Here is an 18,969-nt window from a genome sequence, read left to right on the forward strand (position 1 = left end):
TGTCAAATATCATCATCGACAAATTTTATTAGATTTAAAGCTTACATCTGGCTGTTTACGACCAGCTACATTTTAAATATTTGGAAACCTTGGTGCAAGGTTCATATCTACAGATTTGTATATCCATTTGTCCTGATACATAGGTTGTGGTATTGTGGTGCTGATAATGAAAGTATCCGAGGTTCACGTTATTACATTATGGCTATAATACGTACACCAACAGTAACAACTTAATCATCAATCAATATTTGCAACCATTTTTATCCCTTAATGCCGTGAATATATATTACATTATATGTAACTTCCTTTGGAATTTTGAGTTCTTTCATTTCTATTTTGCCATGTGTTCAGTGTGTCACAGACAGACAACCAGTATCAGAAGTATTAAGTGGATAGATTGTACTGTAGATGTCAAGTTGCCAATGAGATTTGCAAATATTTGGCATGTAGGCTGAAACAAAATCTGATATTATAACTTCCTTTTGAATACGTAATTTTTCTACCATTTTTCGCATCGTTGGTTCACTTCCCGATGGGTTACTGAACGCATTTTCTTGCTTTGTTTTGCAGTACATGATGTGGCTGGTTGTAGCTATGACATTTTTCACAAATCATGTGAGTTCCTGGCAACCCTGACAGGCACTGCTTCACAACAGCTAATGACCTCTCAGATGCGATCAAATGTTGTGTTGGGTCGCCAGCATTCAGGCTGCGAAACGGGCTTTTATGAACGACTGTAGCGCTGAAACGCACAAACAAGGAAAACGTTACTGAGAAAGGTTGTTCGGTTTGATGTCCTCTATACGTTTCCGTCATCCGTGGGTGGCATTAAAATGACACCCTGTGTGTGTGTGTGTGTGTATATATATATATATATATATACACACACACGTGTGTGTGTGTATGTGTGTGTGTGTGTGTGTAATGAAACAAGTTCGTACAATTACATTGACAGTTACAATTAAAATGATTATGTACCTTGTTACACGAGGTGCTGTAAATGATGTTCCGCTGCATCCACACATTTACGGCATTTTTAAAGGAAATTTTCAGTAACACGTGTCAGTTTCTCTTCGAAAATTGCTTCATTTTCTCTCCTGATATTTTCTTTCAATTCTTGTAATGTATGGTATCAGGTTTAAAAGCTTGGTAGCTCGCCACGCAGGCGTCATAGAGATGTCTGTTTTTTGTATAAGGTGCCGGAGAAATTTTTGAGCGTACCACAACGTTTCTCATCATTAAGCACACGCCATTTTACCCTTTGCTTCTTGTCAAGAACAGACCCTGATTATCTTAATTTGTTCACAAGAATCCGAACACTGTCTCTGTATGAAACAGAAATATCTGGGAATTCTGCTGCGAAACGTATTTTAACTTCCCTACAACAATTCGTAATGATGTAAGAGTCGTACATAAAAATGCTTTGTTTCAAATTGTACGCAGAGCGTTGCATTAGTAGACTGCAGGAGAGCACCAGTAATACGTAAACTAAACCAAAAGAATCTAAAGCACTTGTTAACACCTTAACTCTTCACAAACACGTGCAAACTGGACACCAGCTACGTGGATACTGAAGCACTGAACCGTCCAGTGCCAAATTCAGCGTACAGCTGTGAGTCTTATGACCGCAGTCGCCCTCCCACTGCCCAGTGTGATAGCCGCCGATCCAAGGACGACTCGATGAAGAAAGGCACTGTGTGTGTGTGGGGGGGGGTTGATGGTGTGTGTGGGTGTGTGTGTGTGGGTGTGGGTGTGTGTGTGTGTATATAAATAAAAATTTTGTACTTCGTATTTAAGGGTTATACATTATAATTTTTTTAACTCACAGTCGTAGCAGCCCGCACGATGCAGGCGTTCCCGAGTTTTATGGATCCTTCACCAACAAATTCTCAAGTTTTAGAGACCTAACTCCATTTCGTAGAATACAAACACTTATTACCTGCTCTCACAAGAAACACCTAGTCCCTCAGCAAGTACGTTCTCCAGTTGTGAGCAACACACATGTTCTAAGATAGATCAAATAGATGCTCAAATCCGGGAGGTTCTTTTCTTTACTTTTTGTTTTAGGTCCACTTTATGCATAGACAGGGTAATCGGGACTGGACCTACAATTTAAAGTGGAATGCGAACCACTATGTACCTCTCCCGGGTATTGAATCCTTGACCCATGAATTACAAGGTGATAACGTTACCACTGCGCCATCGGGGAGGGTTAAATCTTGGTGAATGCTTTTCTGGTTAATTCACATGTAGACATGTTCTTTATTTTAATAATCACTCCTAATCCGTATTTAGCCGACCCCCGTGGCAGAGTGGTCAGCACGTTGTGCTACGACGCCAGGGGTCCTGGTTTAGATTCCTAGCCTGGGCATGGATGTTTGTGAGTGTCCATTCATCAATTTCATCATGTTATCATCCTCATCTTTGCAAATTAGCCAAAAGTGGCACAAGAAGAGAAGTAAAATAAAGCAATTCAATCAATTTAATTTGTAAATATATTATTTTCTAAGCATATAATTATCATGGATGTTCAGTGGTGCTGGTGTAAGAAATTTGAAAACAGTGTTAATTTGCTGAACACAGTATTATTACAACACTTCTGAGAATTCAATGTAAACAAAAACACACACTAAGCTGTATGCCGTGTGACAACCTATGTCTGTAAGCGATTGTGTTTCTGATGAGGTGCTCTTTGTGTTTCTTCATATAATCACTTATCCTCATCGTCACGATTAGCCAAATGTGGAATAAAGCGACGTAAAAGTAAAATGACGTAATTCAATGAATTCAAAAGCATTTCTGATCTTCTCTTTGTTCCTTATTTTCCGATCTGGTCCCCCTCTCAAAACAAATTCTGAGTACTGGCTTGTGGAAACGAACGACATTGTAATAAAGGACAGAATTATTGTTATGGGGGGAGTAACATTCCAAAAAGGAAATAACAGACTGGACCAAATTTATCCACCTGTTCGATTCTAACCTCACAATCCATGTAGCAAATTTCGACAAGATAAGATCATCACTATGCAAGTGTACAAGTCATGCTGTCTACACAGAGAACAATATTACGGATACTGCTTTTTTCCAGGTCTGTCATTTGTTACGGAGTTTTGAAGTCTCTCTTTTACGTGCCCACTTGCTTCATTGGGCTCCTTGCATACGCTAAATACTACAACTGTGATCCATTATTATCTAAGGTAAGCATTAATTATTATTATCTATCACTAGGGAGCGGAAGTTGATGACCTAAAGAATATAAGTATATGACCTATAGAATGTCCTAAAAAATGGGAAAAAATGACGTAAAAAATGCAAAAAATGACCATTAAATTTATTTGTTTCAGGTTAAAAATTGAAATGAAAAGGAAATTAAACAAAATACAATCTTGCTTTTAAAAAAAGGCACCAAATGAGACCACATGCAAATTCAATTAACATATGCAACGAGGATCTCCAATGGAATCAACTGAATAATTTTAAAACAATTTAATGAAAAAGTCGTATACACTGAATGAATTGGTGTAAAATGCATTAATTTCCCGCATGTTTTCCCGGTGATGTAGTGTGGTGTGTTTCTGTGGCACTATAAAGAAACTAAATTATCACGATCCACGTAAGACAATTTTTGTTTAGAAATTTAACAAATTGTATAAAAAATAGGGAAACAAAAATCAGGGACACATCCGGGAAAGGGTTCATAGACACGAAACCCCCCCCCCCCAGAAAAAAGTGCGTCGGAAAAGTAACTTTTAACATCAGAAATTGTTTGAAATATCCGAGTTTGGCCCAGACGAGCACCTGGTGGTTTCCCCACACACAACAAAGACTGTCACCAGTTCAGCATTTCTTTTGCTCGTAAACTGCAATCCTGCGAGATATATATAGGCCTATGTTCACCTTGGTGAAAAGACTCAAGAAGATTACCAAAATGAAAGAAGTGACCAAATATGACGAAACTATACACTGAATATTGCGAAAAATGACTGAAAAATGCCGAAAATCGGAGAAAATGACCTAAAACCTGAAAATTGGCAAAAAATGCAAAAAAATGCACATTAAAATTATCTTTTTTGGGTTCTGGACGAAGTGTAATATTGTGCATATTTAATGGGCATCGTCCGAGATGTCAGAAGAAAGATGACATTTCATCAACTTCCGCTCCCTATCTATCACTAACATTCCAAGTGCACGATTCTATGCATAGTTAGATTTTTTAAAATATCCACATTAACGTTTATTATCCAACCAATATGTACACAGTTGAAATTATTATTATATAAAAATGAAAAAGAACAGCCTATCATACAACTGTAATAACCTCTAGAATATATACATTCCGAATATGGTGAACAATATGTATTAAGTGACTTCACTCATCCGTAATATCTAATCTTGAATACTGAGTGCGAGGTAGCAAAATACAGATAGTACTTCTACAATATTTTTCGTTGGTGTTTGGTTGTTTCTCGTTGTTTGTAGTAGTGCCTCGAGGAAGGGTTTAGACCATGGTTGTTTAAGATCCAGGAATTTTAAATAAATTCAATTCCAGTCCATGAGAGAAAATCAGCAAGCGTGAATGGGTTCTGGACCGTAAATAACCGTTTTATCTGTAAGGTATTTCAATTCGGTCTAGAAACCTTTTTCTGGATGAATCTAATATGGTCCAAGCTTTTTAAGTTATGAATGTAAATACGGTCCAGGAACCTTTTTCAATGAAACAATACGAAACTTGGACCGAATATAAATTGTGCAAGAAAAAAGGTTCCGGTCCTGCAGCGGAACCCAATAGAACCATTAGAATTCATGGCTTTCTGGGCCTTCAACAACTCTGCTCTTGACCAACTTTTCAAATTGACCAGTGTCGCCATTTTGGCTTCATTGTGTGAAATATGCGAGCTATTTTTTTTTTCATGCGAATTTTGAAAAGGGAAATTATTGCCCACCAACTTTTATTTTCTGGGACTATTTTTTCATACTTTTTAACTCACTTTTTCTTAATTGACTAGTTTTACCATCTTTGAGAGGTTTATTATTAATTTTAGACGAATGTTAGCCTTTGACCTACTTTTGTAATTGCCATGTATGAATGATATGGGCGAATCATCTGAATTCTAATGTCATCTAGTTTTGAATTTTGCAAATGGAAAGAAACCTTAAAGGTCCTTTATGCTCGTTCTCTTTGTATATTATTCTTCAATCGAAGGCCGTCGGCTAGACTGTTCAACCTACGGTATTTAATTGACCAGTGTTGCCATTGTGCTTGGGACTGTGCTACAGGTTAAAAATGTGTGCAGGAGGAAACATTATGCATGTTACCATAGTCATTGACCGCATGGTAACGATATAACTTTCAACAACAAGATACAGGAAAAATTATGTAACTATTTTTTGTTTCATGAAGTGAATGAAACTACGGAACCACAGTTTGTTGAAATGTCTCTCAGTGCTGGGATGGAGGAGTTTGCAATAGTAATGAAATTGAAGTAAGTGCAGAGTTCTTATTGTATCGTCTTTAAAGGATGTGTACAGAGCTATGTCTTTGTTCTTAGTTATGTGATGAGATCTGAATAATGACAGCTTCGCCAAATTATAGTTTTGGTTTTCGCCATGTTCATGCTCAGTGAATTTTTATTAATCTAAGTCTTGCTAAATTTATTTGCTACAGTTATGGTTATCGCCGTGAGTTAATATCAGTGAATTTGTATTTGTCTAAGTTTTGATTAATTAATTATTATGTGAGGAACATATGCTGAGTAGAATCAGGAAATCCTGGGTGTATCTCTGAGGCTTGCGATTTTTATATCTAGTCGCGTTTAACTGAAACTGGTACAAATGCGAAGCAAAACAAATCGATCACTTTTTTGAATCATTCCATTTATTGTTCATGTCACGAATTGATACTTGAGTAGTTACTGTTTCTGCCTTTCCAGAAGGAATTCAGATTGGTAAATGGCTGCTGGTAGTTTGTAACGTAATTAAACCTAATTAAATAACACTATTACATGACGTGAGACAGAAACATAGTTTTTGAGATATTAGCTGTCCTGGAAAATGTACGAATTCACATTAGTGTGTCGAAGCAGTTCCCATATGCTTACTTTCTCTGACCAAAATACTAAAAAGTGATTCAACGAATTGGATGGATGATAAAAATTACTGGTTTTATGTGCTTTGTTAAATTATTTCCAACAGTCAAGTGTTAATTAATTATGATATCGTCTATCAATTAATGTTACATAATTAACGTGTGATTATTAATTATGTTTTATTGTGAAACCAATTGTTAAATTTATATTTTTTCACTCGCTGGTGTTTCGTCGTAAGAACGATGTAATACATGTAAGTTATCTGAAATTTGAATTCATTTGTGTTGTAATGATGCGATCATTACTGGATTCTTTTTTATATTATAAATTGTGTATGTCTATGTATTCCTGTACGGTTGAGATCTTGGCCGTTGGGGTAGGTAGATGTGTCGCTGGACAGCCGACCTAGTTTCCAGTAAAGGGTTAAGTCATTAGCGGGGCCTATAAATAGGAAGGGCAGGGGAGCAGTGGTCCTCGGATGTTTGGTGGACTACAGTGATGTAAGAGGTATCTTCTTCTCTAAGGGGAGCGGATTTTAATTTTTAAAACTGTAACTGTAGAACAATTGTATATTTTTTGTATAACATTTCTATTTTATTAAATGTGTTAAAGGTTTCATCCTGGAATTGAATGCATCACATTTATGTGTATTTCCATTTCCAATACATTCGAATGAATACATATTCGTTTCAATGGCATTTATAAAATTACCTCTTGACATTTTATGTTAAACAAGTAAGATTATTTTTGTGTACGAGTGTGTTAGCCGATGCGTAGCAAATTATTTTAGGAACAACACTTGAAAAAAATTCTTGTAGGACTAACTAATGAAAAATTTCTTTGTAATCGAAGATCATAATACCTTTTAATACGCCCATACGCCCGGCGTTCCCTGATTTAAAATTTTAAAAATGCGTCAATGCTGTAAATATAAAGTAAAACGTGACTAATTATATACATGTTTGAGCATAATGGCATTTTAAAAGCTATTTTTCGCGATCCGTCTACAACGCTCCACTAACAGCTTTCCTTGTAGCATTTCTCTAATGTATTTGCTTGCCGGACGCCGGCTAGGTTTGGCGTACAGCACCATACCTGCCTGTAGGCAGAGAGAAGGAGGGAAAGCTTGTGGCTTGGATCTCTACAGCACGGGCGAAATGCTCTCGCCATACGCGGGCGTACGGAGACCTGATCGGTTCTAGGGGCCATGTGACCTTTCCTGCCTTCCGATTCAAGGCGCTGTACTTCCGATGCAGACGACAGAAGTAGAATTCCTACCCGGTTTTTAGCGCTGGTGCCTCTGCTCATTCTGTGTGATGCTACAATAAGCAATATTGACTGACGTATCTTTCTTTAATGACCACTGCATCGTGTAATTTATCGCAAGAACAGTGAAGTGCATTAAAAACTAAAAGAACAAAAACGTTTTTGTCAAACAAGTTGATAAAGTCCTCGTGGTAGAAGTTCAGCCTGTGGCTGCTCTACCACCTAACCCACAAAACTATTTATTTAAAAAAATATTTTTTTCGTTAGTATCTAACTGCCTAATATTGTGCCAGTGGAAATGTTTAGTATTCGTTTCAAAACTCCTAACATTGTATGATCTCTTGACAAAATTATTTTAAAATGTTTATCAGCATTCTCAAGATACAATAAACAGTGGTCTGAAACTCTGAATTACTACTAATAGGCACTGTTACGTCAGTAGAGTGTACGATTGTTGGATCATCCACCCCCCTTCGTGTCAGTGAGTTTTGCATAGCGCGAGAGGTTTCCGGTTCGAATCCCGAGCACACGCATGTTTGTTCTTTGTGAGTGTCTCTTCATCAACTTCATCAATATCATCACTCATATTCATATTTGCGATTAGCCAAAAGTGATAGAAAGCGAAGTAAAATAAACCAAATCATTCAATAGTTGTATCATCCACAACAATGAAGTCTACTGTTGTTCTAAAGGCGCTTGTGATTGAGGTAGGTTTTTTAATTACTTGCTTTATGCCTAAAGGTTTCCTTGATTATAAAATACTGTTTTGCTACACATGTGTTATGTGTGGAGCAAAATACTCCGAATGGTGTGCGGTGTTTCTGACTTGAGCAATCTAATTAAAAATGGTATAGAACAACAGTGCTCCAAGCATTTATTGCACACTGAGGCATCTTATTTTCTACATAAAACAAGCATGGATCATGTTTTATAGGAACCCGGCTGACTTAATGTAATAAACACAATGAGATTGTGATTTTAAATAGACAATACATATGTCGGCTAATTCCATAAGTAAACTCTTAAGCAAAAAAAAAAAAAAGGCCTACCCTTCCTTCTAACTTGGCGTTCCCATCCGAAATGCTCATGCTACGCCACTGGTAATATTATAATCGGATTAAGATACGAAACTCTCGGATCCGGATGCAGATCCGGAATTTTCGGTTCCTGATCCGTTTGGCCATCCCTAATATGAACCTCTCTCATCACATGTTTGTTGAGTTGAGTTTGTGTTGTAAGTCCACTTTATGCACAGTAAGGCTAATCGGGACTGGACCTACAGTTTAAAGTGGAATCCGATCCACTATTTGCCTCCACCGGGTATCGAACCCGGGACCCCTTGATTACAAGGCGAGGACGCTACCACTGTGCCATCGGGGAGGCACAAATGTTTGTTGACAAATTAACCTTTCCTGTGAAGGAGATGTTCATAATGGAATACTTGATGTGTGTAGTTACAATTACATAAGTGACAGAATGTGTCTAACAGGTCTAGGTATTTAACATTGTTCGTTAAGATGTGTGTGCGATTATCAAAAGTTTAATAGGTCTTTTAAAGAATCACGTTTACTTTGTTACTAAGAATTCACTGCTGGTTTTATGAATGGTATTAGAAGGAACATCTACAGGAAACCCGATTACCAGCATCCTTTGCAGAACAAGATAAAATAACAGTTGCAGCACTGACTATTGCATAGTTGATTAGGGACAACTAGCTGCTCAATTCAGACGTCACAACGTAGATCAAAAAACACCTCTACCTCTATACTTATAGCCGAGACGGCCTAGGACCGCCTTTATGGCAGTGACCCTCTGTTTCTGTGTTTCCCTACGAAGCAACTCTTGACCAAACAACCAATTAGGCTACTGCTTGGGCAAGAAACGGCAACATTAAAATTCCCCCTCTCCAAAGCAGGCAGCAGGAAAACAGGAGTTTGTCCAAATAATCGTTATACGCTGTGTTTGCACACCAGTTGGTTTCTAGGATTCTAGGATTAAAATTTCCCAACCAAACAGGAGGAAAAGAGCTTATTGACAAAATTTATCACCTTGGAATGTCTGTATCAAGTTAAAGAGTTCAACAAGTTGAAAAAAAAAAAGTTGCCTGTGCGGTGAGGTATATGAATATTGCAATCATTAAAAGAACAGTTGTTTCCCCACCTATTGTTAAGCACAGTGTATTTGAGTGTGCGACAATCTACAATATAGGCCATGATACTTTCTCTAATTCATAGGGTAAAATCGGGTAGCCCCGGACATCGGGTACCATCGGACAGTGTGAGTTCCGAAACTGCGGTATGAGCTAGCAATACTGTATCAGCAGAAAAAGAAAGGACTTTGTTCTCCCCTGCACGTGCAAGTAGTAGGAGTTGGTCGGTGAAGAATAGCGGACGTGCTGCAAGCCGCTCTGTTTCTGCGTATGCGGTGTTCGTCCCGAAGTAACTTAAGGAAGGTCATTGCTATTATAAAGTTAAATAAATGAAACACAAATAGTTGTCAGTGTACTGGTTAGGGTTTGAACAAATCGTGCGTGAAACCGCAAGTATATATTTGACTGTGTGATAGTATGAGGCATGTTATTGTCGAATGGTACGTGTCAGGTAGCGCCGGACAGGCAATTGTAGGGTAACACCGGACAAAATGTAGCAGTTCTTGACACTGTGTGATAGCGTTCCAGTTCTGCTACTTGTTGACGGACATTGCAGACGGACATTGCAGTCATAAGGATTTGAAAGTGATTCAATATGCGAGGGATCACAGTATTAATATGCTCAGTACTCCTCCACATACCACGCACAAGACTCAGCCCCTTGACAGGTCTTTTATGAAACCGTTTAAAGGAGCATACAATGCAACTTGTTCGATGTGGATGCGCAAGAATGCTGGAGTAAAGATAACCGATTATGATGTAGCACACCTTGTTGCAGAGGCATCTTTAAGGTGTGTCGCATGGACATTGCTCTCAATGGATTTTCGTGCACTGGAATATATCCATTCAACCGTAATATATTCACAGACATTGACTACCTGCCCGCAAACGTGACTCGCGTTGAAATATGTTACACTCCACAAACCTGTGAAGACCCAGAACCTTCAAAATCAGCAGCGCTGGAGGCAACGGGGGCTGCTTCTTCTCCGTCGTCTGCAGTGGATCCACGTTCTCTACATGTCACCGAGGAACCTGAATCTCCTCGTCCATCAACTAGCAAAGGGCTCTCCATTATTGAAAAGTTATCACCATTACCAGAAAATTGTAAGAGACGTTTAGCGTCACGAACAAGAAGAACTGCAGTGAGTGAGATACTAACATCTTCAGCATATAAGAAGCAACTTGAAAGAAAGGTGACCTCAACACATGTATTAGCAAGGAAAGGTCGCAAGAAGCTAATGGGCCACGATCAGCTTGCTTGTGACAATAACAAAGAGGACATACGACCAGACGAATAGGATAGCACAACTGAATGCATCATTTGCGGTGAAACGTTCAATGAAGGCTGGATTCAGTGTCAATCCTGCGATGGCTGGGCCCATGACAACTGCACCGATATCGAATAAACTGATATCCACTACATATGTGATCACTGCAAACTTCCTGGGTAGGTGTTCTTATTGTTCCTTCCAAGTGTAGAATATGATTTTTTTTCAATTATCTTAAGTGTCCGGTGGTACCCGCCAATATGTGAAAATATGTAAAATGTAGAGATCTGTATTGTCATTTGTTTATATACTTCTTTTTGCATTTCTATCGATAACTTTGCTTTGTCAATAAAGATCACATTCCAAATAAATATTTCAGGCTTGTTTTAAAACAATTTTGCATCTTCTTACCAAGAAACACATCACTATGTGAACATGTCCGGGGCTACCCCATTTTCCCCTATGTCAATTCATTTCAAGGTACAAATTAGTTTTCCACCAGATGGCTTTGATTTGGAAAAAGGGGGTGGCTAAGAAATACCGGAGGTCGGAGGAAAGCGAGCCTCGTGTGGGAACTTCACTTCCCACTGATTAGCTAAGGTTAAAGCACGTTAAGTTGAGTTCTTTTGAGTGTTAAAAGGGACATACTCGGAATGAAATAAAGTCCAGGGAATAGTGGTTTTTGTAGTGTTTTAGTATTTTAAGTTGTTTTATGTAGTGTATTTAGTTGGGCTATTTAATTAAAGGACAGCACTCTTTGTTATATTCTGAGATAGGTCTTCTTGGGGAAAAATGAATATTAGAGTTGAATATTAAATCGAAATTTCTATAATCCCTTTTCATTGAAGAAAGTGTTAGAAAGTCTTAGTTAGAAATACATCTTCATTTAAAGATTTAATTGTATAATTTAATTTCTGTAAAATTGTTTCTTGCTTCCTTATTGAATTTAGATTGGGGTTTATATTATTATTATTATCATTTATGTAGTATCGAGCCCTTCAGGTATGTTGCTAAATATACCTCTTTACTATCAAGCCTTTAATGTATAACTCCTCTAAACCTACAATTTTGCGGCTTAAGCCTTCCACTGCCTTTTTAAATTAATATTTCTGCTAGGTTAATGTACCGACTTTAGTTGCAAGCCTTGTGTCCTAATGGAGGATAATATTTCTTAGTGAATAATTTTAAAGGACGTGCAATAAGAAGCTGGTCATAAACACCCCTCAGATAATAACAATAGCAATGTGGTGAAACTCTAAAACTCAATGCAAATAACTTCCAATCAACTTACCAATGCCATTTACAGACAACACTATAGATAAGATTGCTTAAAATAGTTTCTAAAATGTAACTATAAGTCTTGCTGTATGCTTGCATGTATCATTAGTTTTACCTACTTAAAATTGCTCCTTGATGAATCTCCAACATCAAAACGTAAATTAGCACTTCTTTCACAGGCTGTATTTTATTCTCGTAAGGAAGAAAATGATAAACTTATGAAGTTGAATAGTAAGTCAGTTTTGCTTCTTCTTCTATTAGTTGATAGACGAAATTTTATATTGGTTAATAGACTTTTTCTTCTACTAATCGATAGTCTTCTTCTTCTACTAATCAATATAATTATTCTTGTATTCGTTAGTCGACTTCTTCTTCTACTAATTAATATACTTATTCTTCTATAAACTTCTTCCTCTACTAGTCGATAATCTTCTTCTACTGCTAATCAATATACTTATTCTTCTATAGATGAAATCATATGCCTTTCAGGCACATATATCCAAAATGTCTTCATCTATTAGACATTGGATTGATTCCCGTATCTTCCTGCTATGTTTCCCTTCTTTTTTGGCATTGGTCAAGAATACAATAATAATTCGAATCAATATTTTGCTGCACGATGGCTTGATGGCTTGATACAAGCATAGAAAAAGGGTTAATCGAGAGGTGCCACCTGTCCCACGCTCGACCTCGATCCGTGTCAGCAATATATGCGCCGCACCGGGGAGAACAACCAAAAAATGTCTAGTGAGAAAACTCCTTCCCACTAAGACGGTAGAGATGATGTAAAATTGTAATAGCTTTTTAACTTCATTAATCTTTACATACAATCACATATGCTGCACGTGTCTATCATTTCTTTATCTCACCTTTATCCATCTCCATTGTTTATCTCAGTTCATAAATTTATATAAGCACAATTAATTTCAGTTCTCCCAAACACTTTCATTCAATTCGCGTGACCATTGTTACTATAATCTGCGATCCTAATATTTCTTCCACGTGCTGTCATCTATGATTCCTTATTTCGATCATTTGCCATAAGGTTTGCATGTGCGGGTACGTAACATCAAGTACTGGATGACAATTATAGTCTTCTCCTTGTTTTCGTAAAAATCATCTGCAAGGTGAACATCCTGTACTTTTAGCACTTGAAAATATATACCCTCGTTGAACCCTGTATTGAGTACGAAATAGCAGTATTTGCCCATGAATTTTTCTGAGCTTTCCAGTGGTGTATCCGAGTTGATTTCACTCTTCCATTCATTTACTGTGTGCGACAAGGTGTTGTCAATTTTTGGTATTGAGAAAAACTTGCCTGGAAAACGTGGATGTCACTTCGTGATATTGATGTATCTTTCCAAAAAAATTCTGTCAACAACAACTTGGCATTTTTTGTACTTTAGTGGTATTTATGTAGCATGCTACGTACAAGTACAGCAACGGACACTTCTGACTTGTAATGATCCCATTCAAAGTCAACGGGGTTGTTACAATCTAGAAGCCTCCATGACTACAACAGAATATGTAAATCAAGCACTCAGGTTATACTGCTTACTCAGATGAACATATTCCAGCAACGCCGGATTCCGTAATACGACACTTGAAACGGGTAATGTTTGGAGAAACTGCTTGACTGGAAATCCTGAAAATCACGATCCGTATCAGTGTGAATGAAAAACGGATGATGGCGGCATGTTCAATATTATTTGGACATTGACAAGAACTAGTATTGTATAAATGCAAGGAACGATGTACACACTCCCGCTGTGTATAAACTGGACTTCGGCCTCCGAGCACAAGGATGGCCTCCGGCCTCACATGGCCTCGGCCTCCGAACTCCATCTCGAACTCCGGCCTCATGCGGCCTCAGCCTCCGAACTCCATCTCGGACTCCAGCATCCAATGGCCTCAGCCTCCGAGCTCAAGATCGGCCTCACATGGCCTCAGTCTCGCAAGGCTCTTCGAAGACGAGGCTGAGGCTGGACCGCATGAGGCTCGGCCTCCGGAGGCTGGACACCTCTGGTCATTACTCGAGAATAGATGAATAATGAACTGATTATATTGACATAAATTTCAAATATTATAGTTATCAAGTAATTGTTAAAACCTTTTTTCGGGGACTTATTCGTAAGAAAATGTCAAATTAGAATGAAAACAATTTACTGATAACAAATCATGAAGGAGAAATTTTAAGTAGGTCAAACTAATAATCCGTTCAAACACACAGCAAAACTTCGTTAAATTTTAGAAACTATTTTTAGCAACCTATGTATAATGTTGTGTGGAGATCGCATTGGGAAGTGAATGGGGCAGGAAATTACAAGTAACATGGGACAAAATCACAATTCGAACTTTATTACAAAATTATTGGTTTGGTTTGGTTTGATTTGGTGTTTTAAGTCCACTTTATGCACAGATAGGCTAATCGGGACTGGACCTACAGTTTAAAGTGGTATCCGAACCACTATGTACCTCCTCCGGGTATCGAACCCGGGACCCCTTGATTACAAGGCGCAAAATTATTGAATTTACTGCAAAAAGTATAATACATTTTATTTTAGATTGAAACGTATTCTTTTAAATTAGACTTGTTTCATTAAAATACGTTCAGTTTCGGAGATATTCAACTTCAAAGAAAGTAGAGGTATTGGAGCGGTTCAAAGCCACACTTGGTACGAGGCCTATTATTTTTATTAATTTAAGCACAATGGAAAACCTATTTTGATGATGTTTTTGTCGGTGTTATACTATTGCAAATCTGTCTTTTTTCACCTCACACTTGGTACGAGTGGTACGAGGCCTATTGTTTTTATTAATTTAACCACAATGGAAAACCTATTTTGATGATGTTTTTGACGATTTTATACTATTGCAAATCTGTGTTTTTTCATCTCACACTTCATACGAGTGTCATAATTTCTTACGAGTTAAAGTACGTAACGCCCACCCAGGCACACCCACGCTCAGCCACGCCCACCCACGCTCTCCCACACAAATTTACTTCTGGTCTACTTCTGGTCTACTTCTATCGCATCATGTTGTGCAACAAGTTATTACGCTATATTGCGATGGCTCGTAAGGGTAAACTATTGCATCATGTTGCGCAACAAGTTATTACGCAATATTATGATGACCCCGTATCTGATGTGTTGTTTTCTGATTGGTTGGATTATGACGTAATGGGTGTTTTCTGATTGGCTCACTGTTTCTGATGTTTTCAACGCGGCCCGCGCTTAGGTTACTTAAAGGTTTTTTTCGCATTACATATCAGTCAGTATCGTGAGAGTGTTTGAAGGGTGCGGACATGTTGTTGCAGTGCTGCTCATAATTTTTTGTTAAAAGTTAAGTATTTAATCTATTTTAAGACTACATATCATTTATTATTTTTAAGTTTAAAAAGTGTATCAAGTGATTTTTTTTGCATAGTAATTTCAATCAGATTGAGTTTTGGTGTGACCAGATGTTACTTGTTGTCTCCGGAAATTCTGTATAAATAACATAGCTGAAATTTTTATCGTAATAACTACAATCATTTTATTTTGAAGGTGGTTCAAGTTGTTTTTTCACACAGATTGAATTTTGACTTGATTGTGCGTTTTGTATTTTTCCCTGAGAAAATTTTAAATACCAAGAAACTTCTATTTAAATAACACCTTGTAAAAATGACAACTTGTATAACCGACTTACCACTTGAACTGCTGCACAAGATTTTTGCGTACGCATTCGATGGAGGTGAGGATGTCGCAAGGCTCGTTGATTTAAGCAAAATAGCGCCTGCATTTCGTCCACCGTGCGAGATGATTTGTATGGACAATCTTCGCAAAATAAGTGGTATGAAAAACTTGCAGAATCCTGATTCTCTTTTTCGGGCTGCAGGCAAAAAGTTGGCCGATAGGATGAACGAGCTTCATGAGGCGAGGGAAGGAAGAAGACGATATACGTATGATTGGTATGAGTCAAACGCGGATACAGACAGCATCATCACACAACTCATCGCATTGGTTGAGGCGCGAACTTCCTTCCTAACCTCGCATGATATATAAATAAAATACCATCACTATGAATCCCAAAGGTGTCGTCTATCAGGTACCATAGGCGGACCTCATATCTCTCGGAGATTCGAATCCTGTTAGGTTAAACAGCATAAAAATTTCACAGCATGAATTCTCATATGGACTGACGATTTTTTTAACAGACTTAATAATGAGTTATAACCTGTGTTGTGATACCACTATAAACTGTATACAAAATATGCAGTCCCTGGAATGAGATGGACGAGGCTTATGAACTTCGACCTATACAGTTGTACAATCTGGCAATGAATGGATGTTTCTTTTTATTAAGCATAGCAGTGTGTTTTCGCTTATTTTAATATCAGGCAACAATGTTAGAAAGTGTGTGCATGGTCCCCAAGAATACAATTTAAAATCACTAATGTAATATGAACGTTCTTCACTTGTTTGTGTATTTGAATATGAAAGTGAGGTACTTTGAATAATTGAAGAGAACAATCACAAAGAGGCTTATGAACCTCGACCTATACAGTTGTACAATCTGGCAATGAATGGATGTTTCTTTCTATTAAGCATAGCAGTGTGTTTTCACTTATTTTAATATCAGGCAACAATGTTAGAAAGTGTGTCCATGACCCCAAGAATACAATTTAAAATCACTAATGTGATATGAACCCCCTTTACTTGTGTGTATTTGAATATGAAAGTGAGGTACTTTGAATAATTGAAGAGAACAATCACAAATAAGCTTGCAACGGTATTGGGGGGGGTTACGAGTTCAAACTTCAGACGATTTCTGTTAATCTGCTAAGGCCTAGGGTGTACGGATATCAGTACGAAAATTTGTAAAAAAGAAGAGGCAATTTTGGCTAATGGCAACGATGAGGATGAATAATGATAATTATGATGAAATTGATGTGTGGCACTTAGAAAACAAATCTTCAAAGTGTATTGCACCAACAGCTACAATTGTCCACCCCTCCCCCAACAGAAGGCAGTTAACAGAGGTGTACTTTTGTTGGTTTACGACTCTGAGGGCTTAAGTTACTATGTTCTCCTATAGCTGTACATATTAAAAAAGAAATGACCTGAGCAATAAAATATAACAATACTGATCCTAACCTTTGTCGGATGACGTAGTGGTAACGTTGTTGCAATCAAACCTCTTATGGTGTATAAACTTAAATGTTTTTCATAACATGAAATACTGTTAATGGAAATGTCTTGTTTCTAATATTGTATATAGAAAGCAGATAACAAGAAAAATAAGAAAATAAATGTTTCGGTCAGATACAAATCTTCAACCCAAATACATATATGATCAGTAGAGCTAGGAATTTTAGGTGCTGCACCTTAAATTTTTTTGTGTGAAAATGGGTAAAAAAGTGACTCATCCCCAAAATAAGCACTTATTGAACTTTACTCATGGTGATTGGGTTGCACCTTTTTTCACCTTTTTCACAATCTCAGAACCTTTTGCATCTTTTCGCCCTTTTTGCATCTTTATAATTTTTATAATACAACTCGCGTGCTGTTTAACCCCACCCACATTTGAGGCACGGCTTCTTGGCACGCGATTCTTGTATACCGCACAACAATGAATCGGCTTTCTTCAGTTCTTGGACGTTAATGTAGTAAGCGCGCGGACTTTAAACGTTGCCAACAATGACGCGTTACAATTGCTAGAAGTTGTGCTCTTTTTGTCCTATGCTGTATTGTTTACGACTTGTTGTTTTGTTTTCGTTTCCTTCTACCGTCTCAGCGAGCAAGGTAACTGCTGCAGTCTGTGATCGACTGATCGATGCATCGGATTTGCTTGTTCACCATGCCAAAACAAAGTAAATGTTGGGAAACTGCAGGACATTGTTAAACAGTTTAGCGGTGACGGCATTCAGAGTGATGGATCTGTTCTGAGGTGTGATGTGTGTGATATTTCTATTGCTCTTGATGACAAACACCAACGCACTCGGGTTGTGCAGCATATACAAAGTAGAAGCACGTCAGGAATAAAGAATTACTAGATGGTAAAGGTGGGAAGCGATAACATTTCATTGGTGAGGCGCTTGCATATTCGAGTTCCAGAAATACAAATGAATTTTTCAGTTGGACAGCAAGGACATTTTTAGCGTTTGGAATACCTCTTTCGAAACTTAACAATCCTGTCATGAAATCATATTTGCAAAAATATACTGGGAAGTCAGTTCCAGATGAGAGCACCTTAAGGAAATCTTACCTTCAACCTCTTTATGAAGGTAAAATCTCGCAGATCAGGCAAGTAGTAGCTGACCATCCAGTCTATTTTATACTAGATGAAACCACAGATAGGCAAAACAGGTACGTTTTGAACATTTTAGTAGCACCTCTCAATGGACATCAAGTGAAACCCATGCTCTTAAAAACTTATTTTCTCGGCAAAACAGATAATGCAAGTGTAATGCAAAGTTTCAATGATGCATGTTTCGTATTGTGGCCGGAGGGTGTAAAATATAATAGTGTGTGGTTAGTTCTTACAGACCAAGCATCTTACATGTTAGCTGCATTTTCTAATCTCAAGAATATGTATCCTAACTTAAAACATGTGACCTGCTTTGTTCATGCTTTGCATCGAGTTTGTGAAGCTCTTAAAGATGAATATACATATGTGAACGAATTTGTTTCTAGCATTAAGAAAATACTGAAAAAGGCTCCTTCTAGAATAAAGAAGTACGTAGAAATTACGAAACTTCCACTACCACCCTCTCCCATCCTCACTAGGTGGGGTACATGGTTAAAAGCTGTAGTGTTTATTTGCAATCATTTCTATACAATATCGAAATTTTCAGATGCTTTGCCTAGTGATTCCTCAGCTGTAGAAAAAACGAAAAAACTTGCACTTAAACAGGAATTGCAAGATGACCTCTATATTG

The 18,969-nt window shown here is 37.7% G+C and overlaps 1 protein-coding gene across 6 annotated transcripts in view; it reads left to right on the plus strand.

Moving 5' to 3' along the window:
- Positions 1 to 18,969, plus strand: part of LOC145993918 (sodium-coupled monocarboxylate transporter 2-like) — a 386,054-nt gene that overhangs the window by 270,218 nt on the left and 96,867 nt on the right. For all 6 annotated transcript variants that reach the window (XM_083129842.1, XM_083129839.1, XM_083129844.1 and 3 more), the window contains one exon: positions 3,089 to 3,197. In XM_083129842.1, coding sequence (XP_082985968.1) covers positions 3,089 to 3,197 — 109 coding nt within the window. The remainder of the gene's footprint in view (positions 1 to 3,088; positions 3,198 to 18,969) is intronic.

Source organism: Lepisma saccharinum, chromosome 10 (assembly GCF_977018435.1).
Source record: "Lepisma saccharinum chromosome 10, izLepSacc3.1, whole genome shotgun sequence".
Lineage (NCBI taxonomy): Eukaryota > Metazoa > Arthropoda > Insecta > Zygentoma > Lepismatidae > Lepisma > Lepisma saccharinum.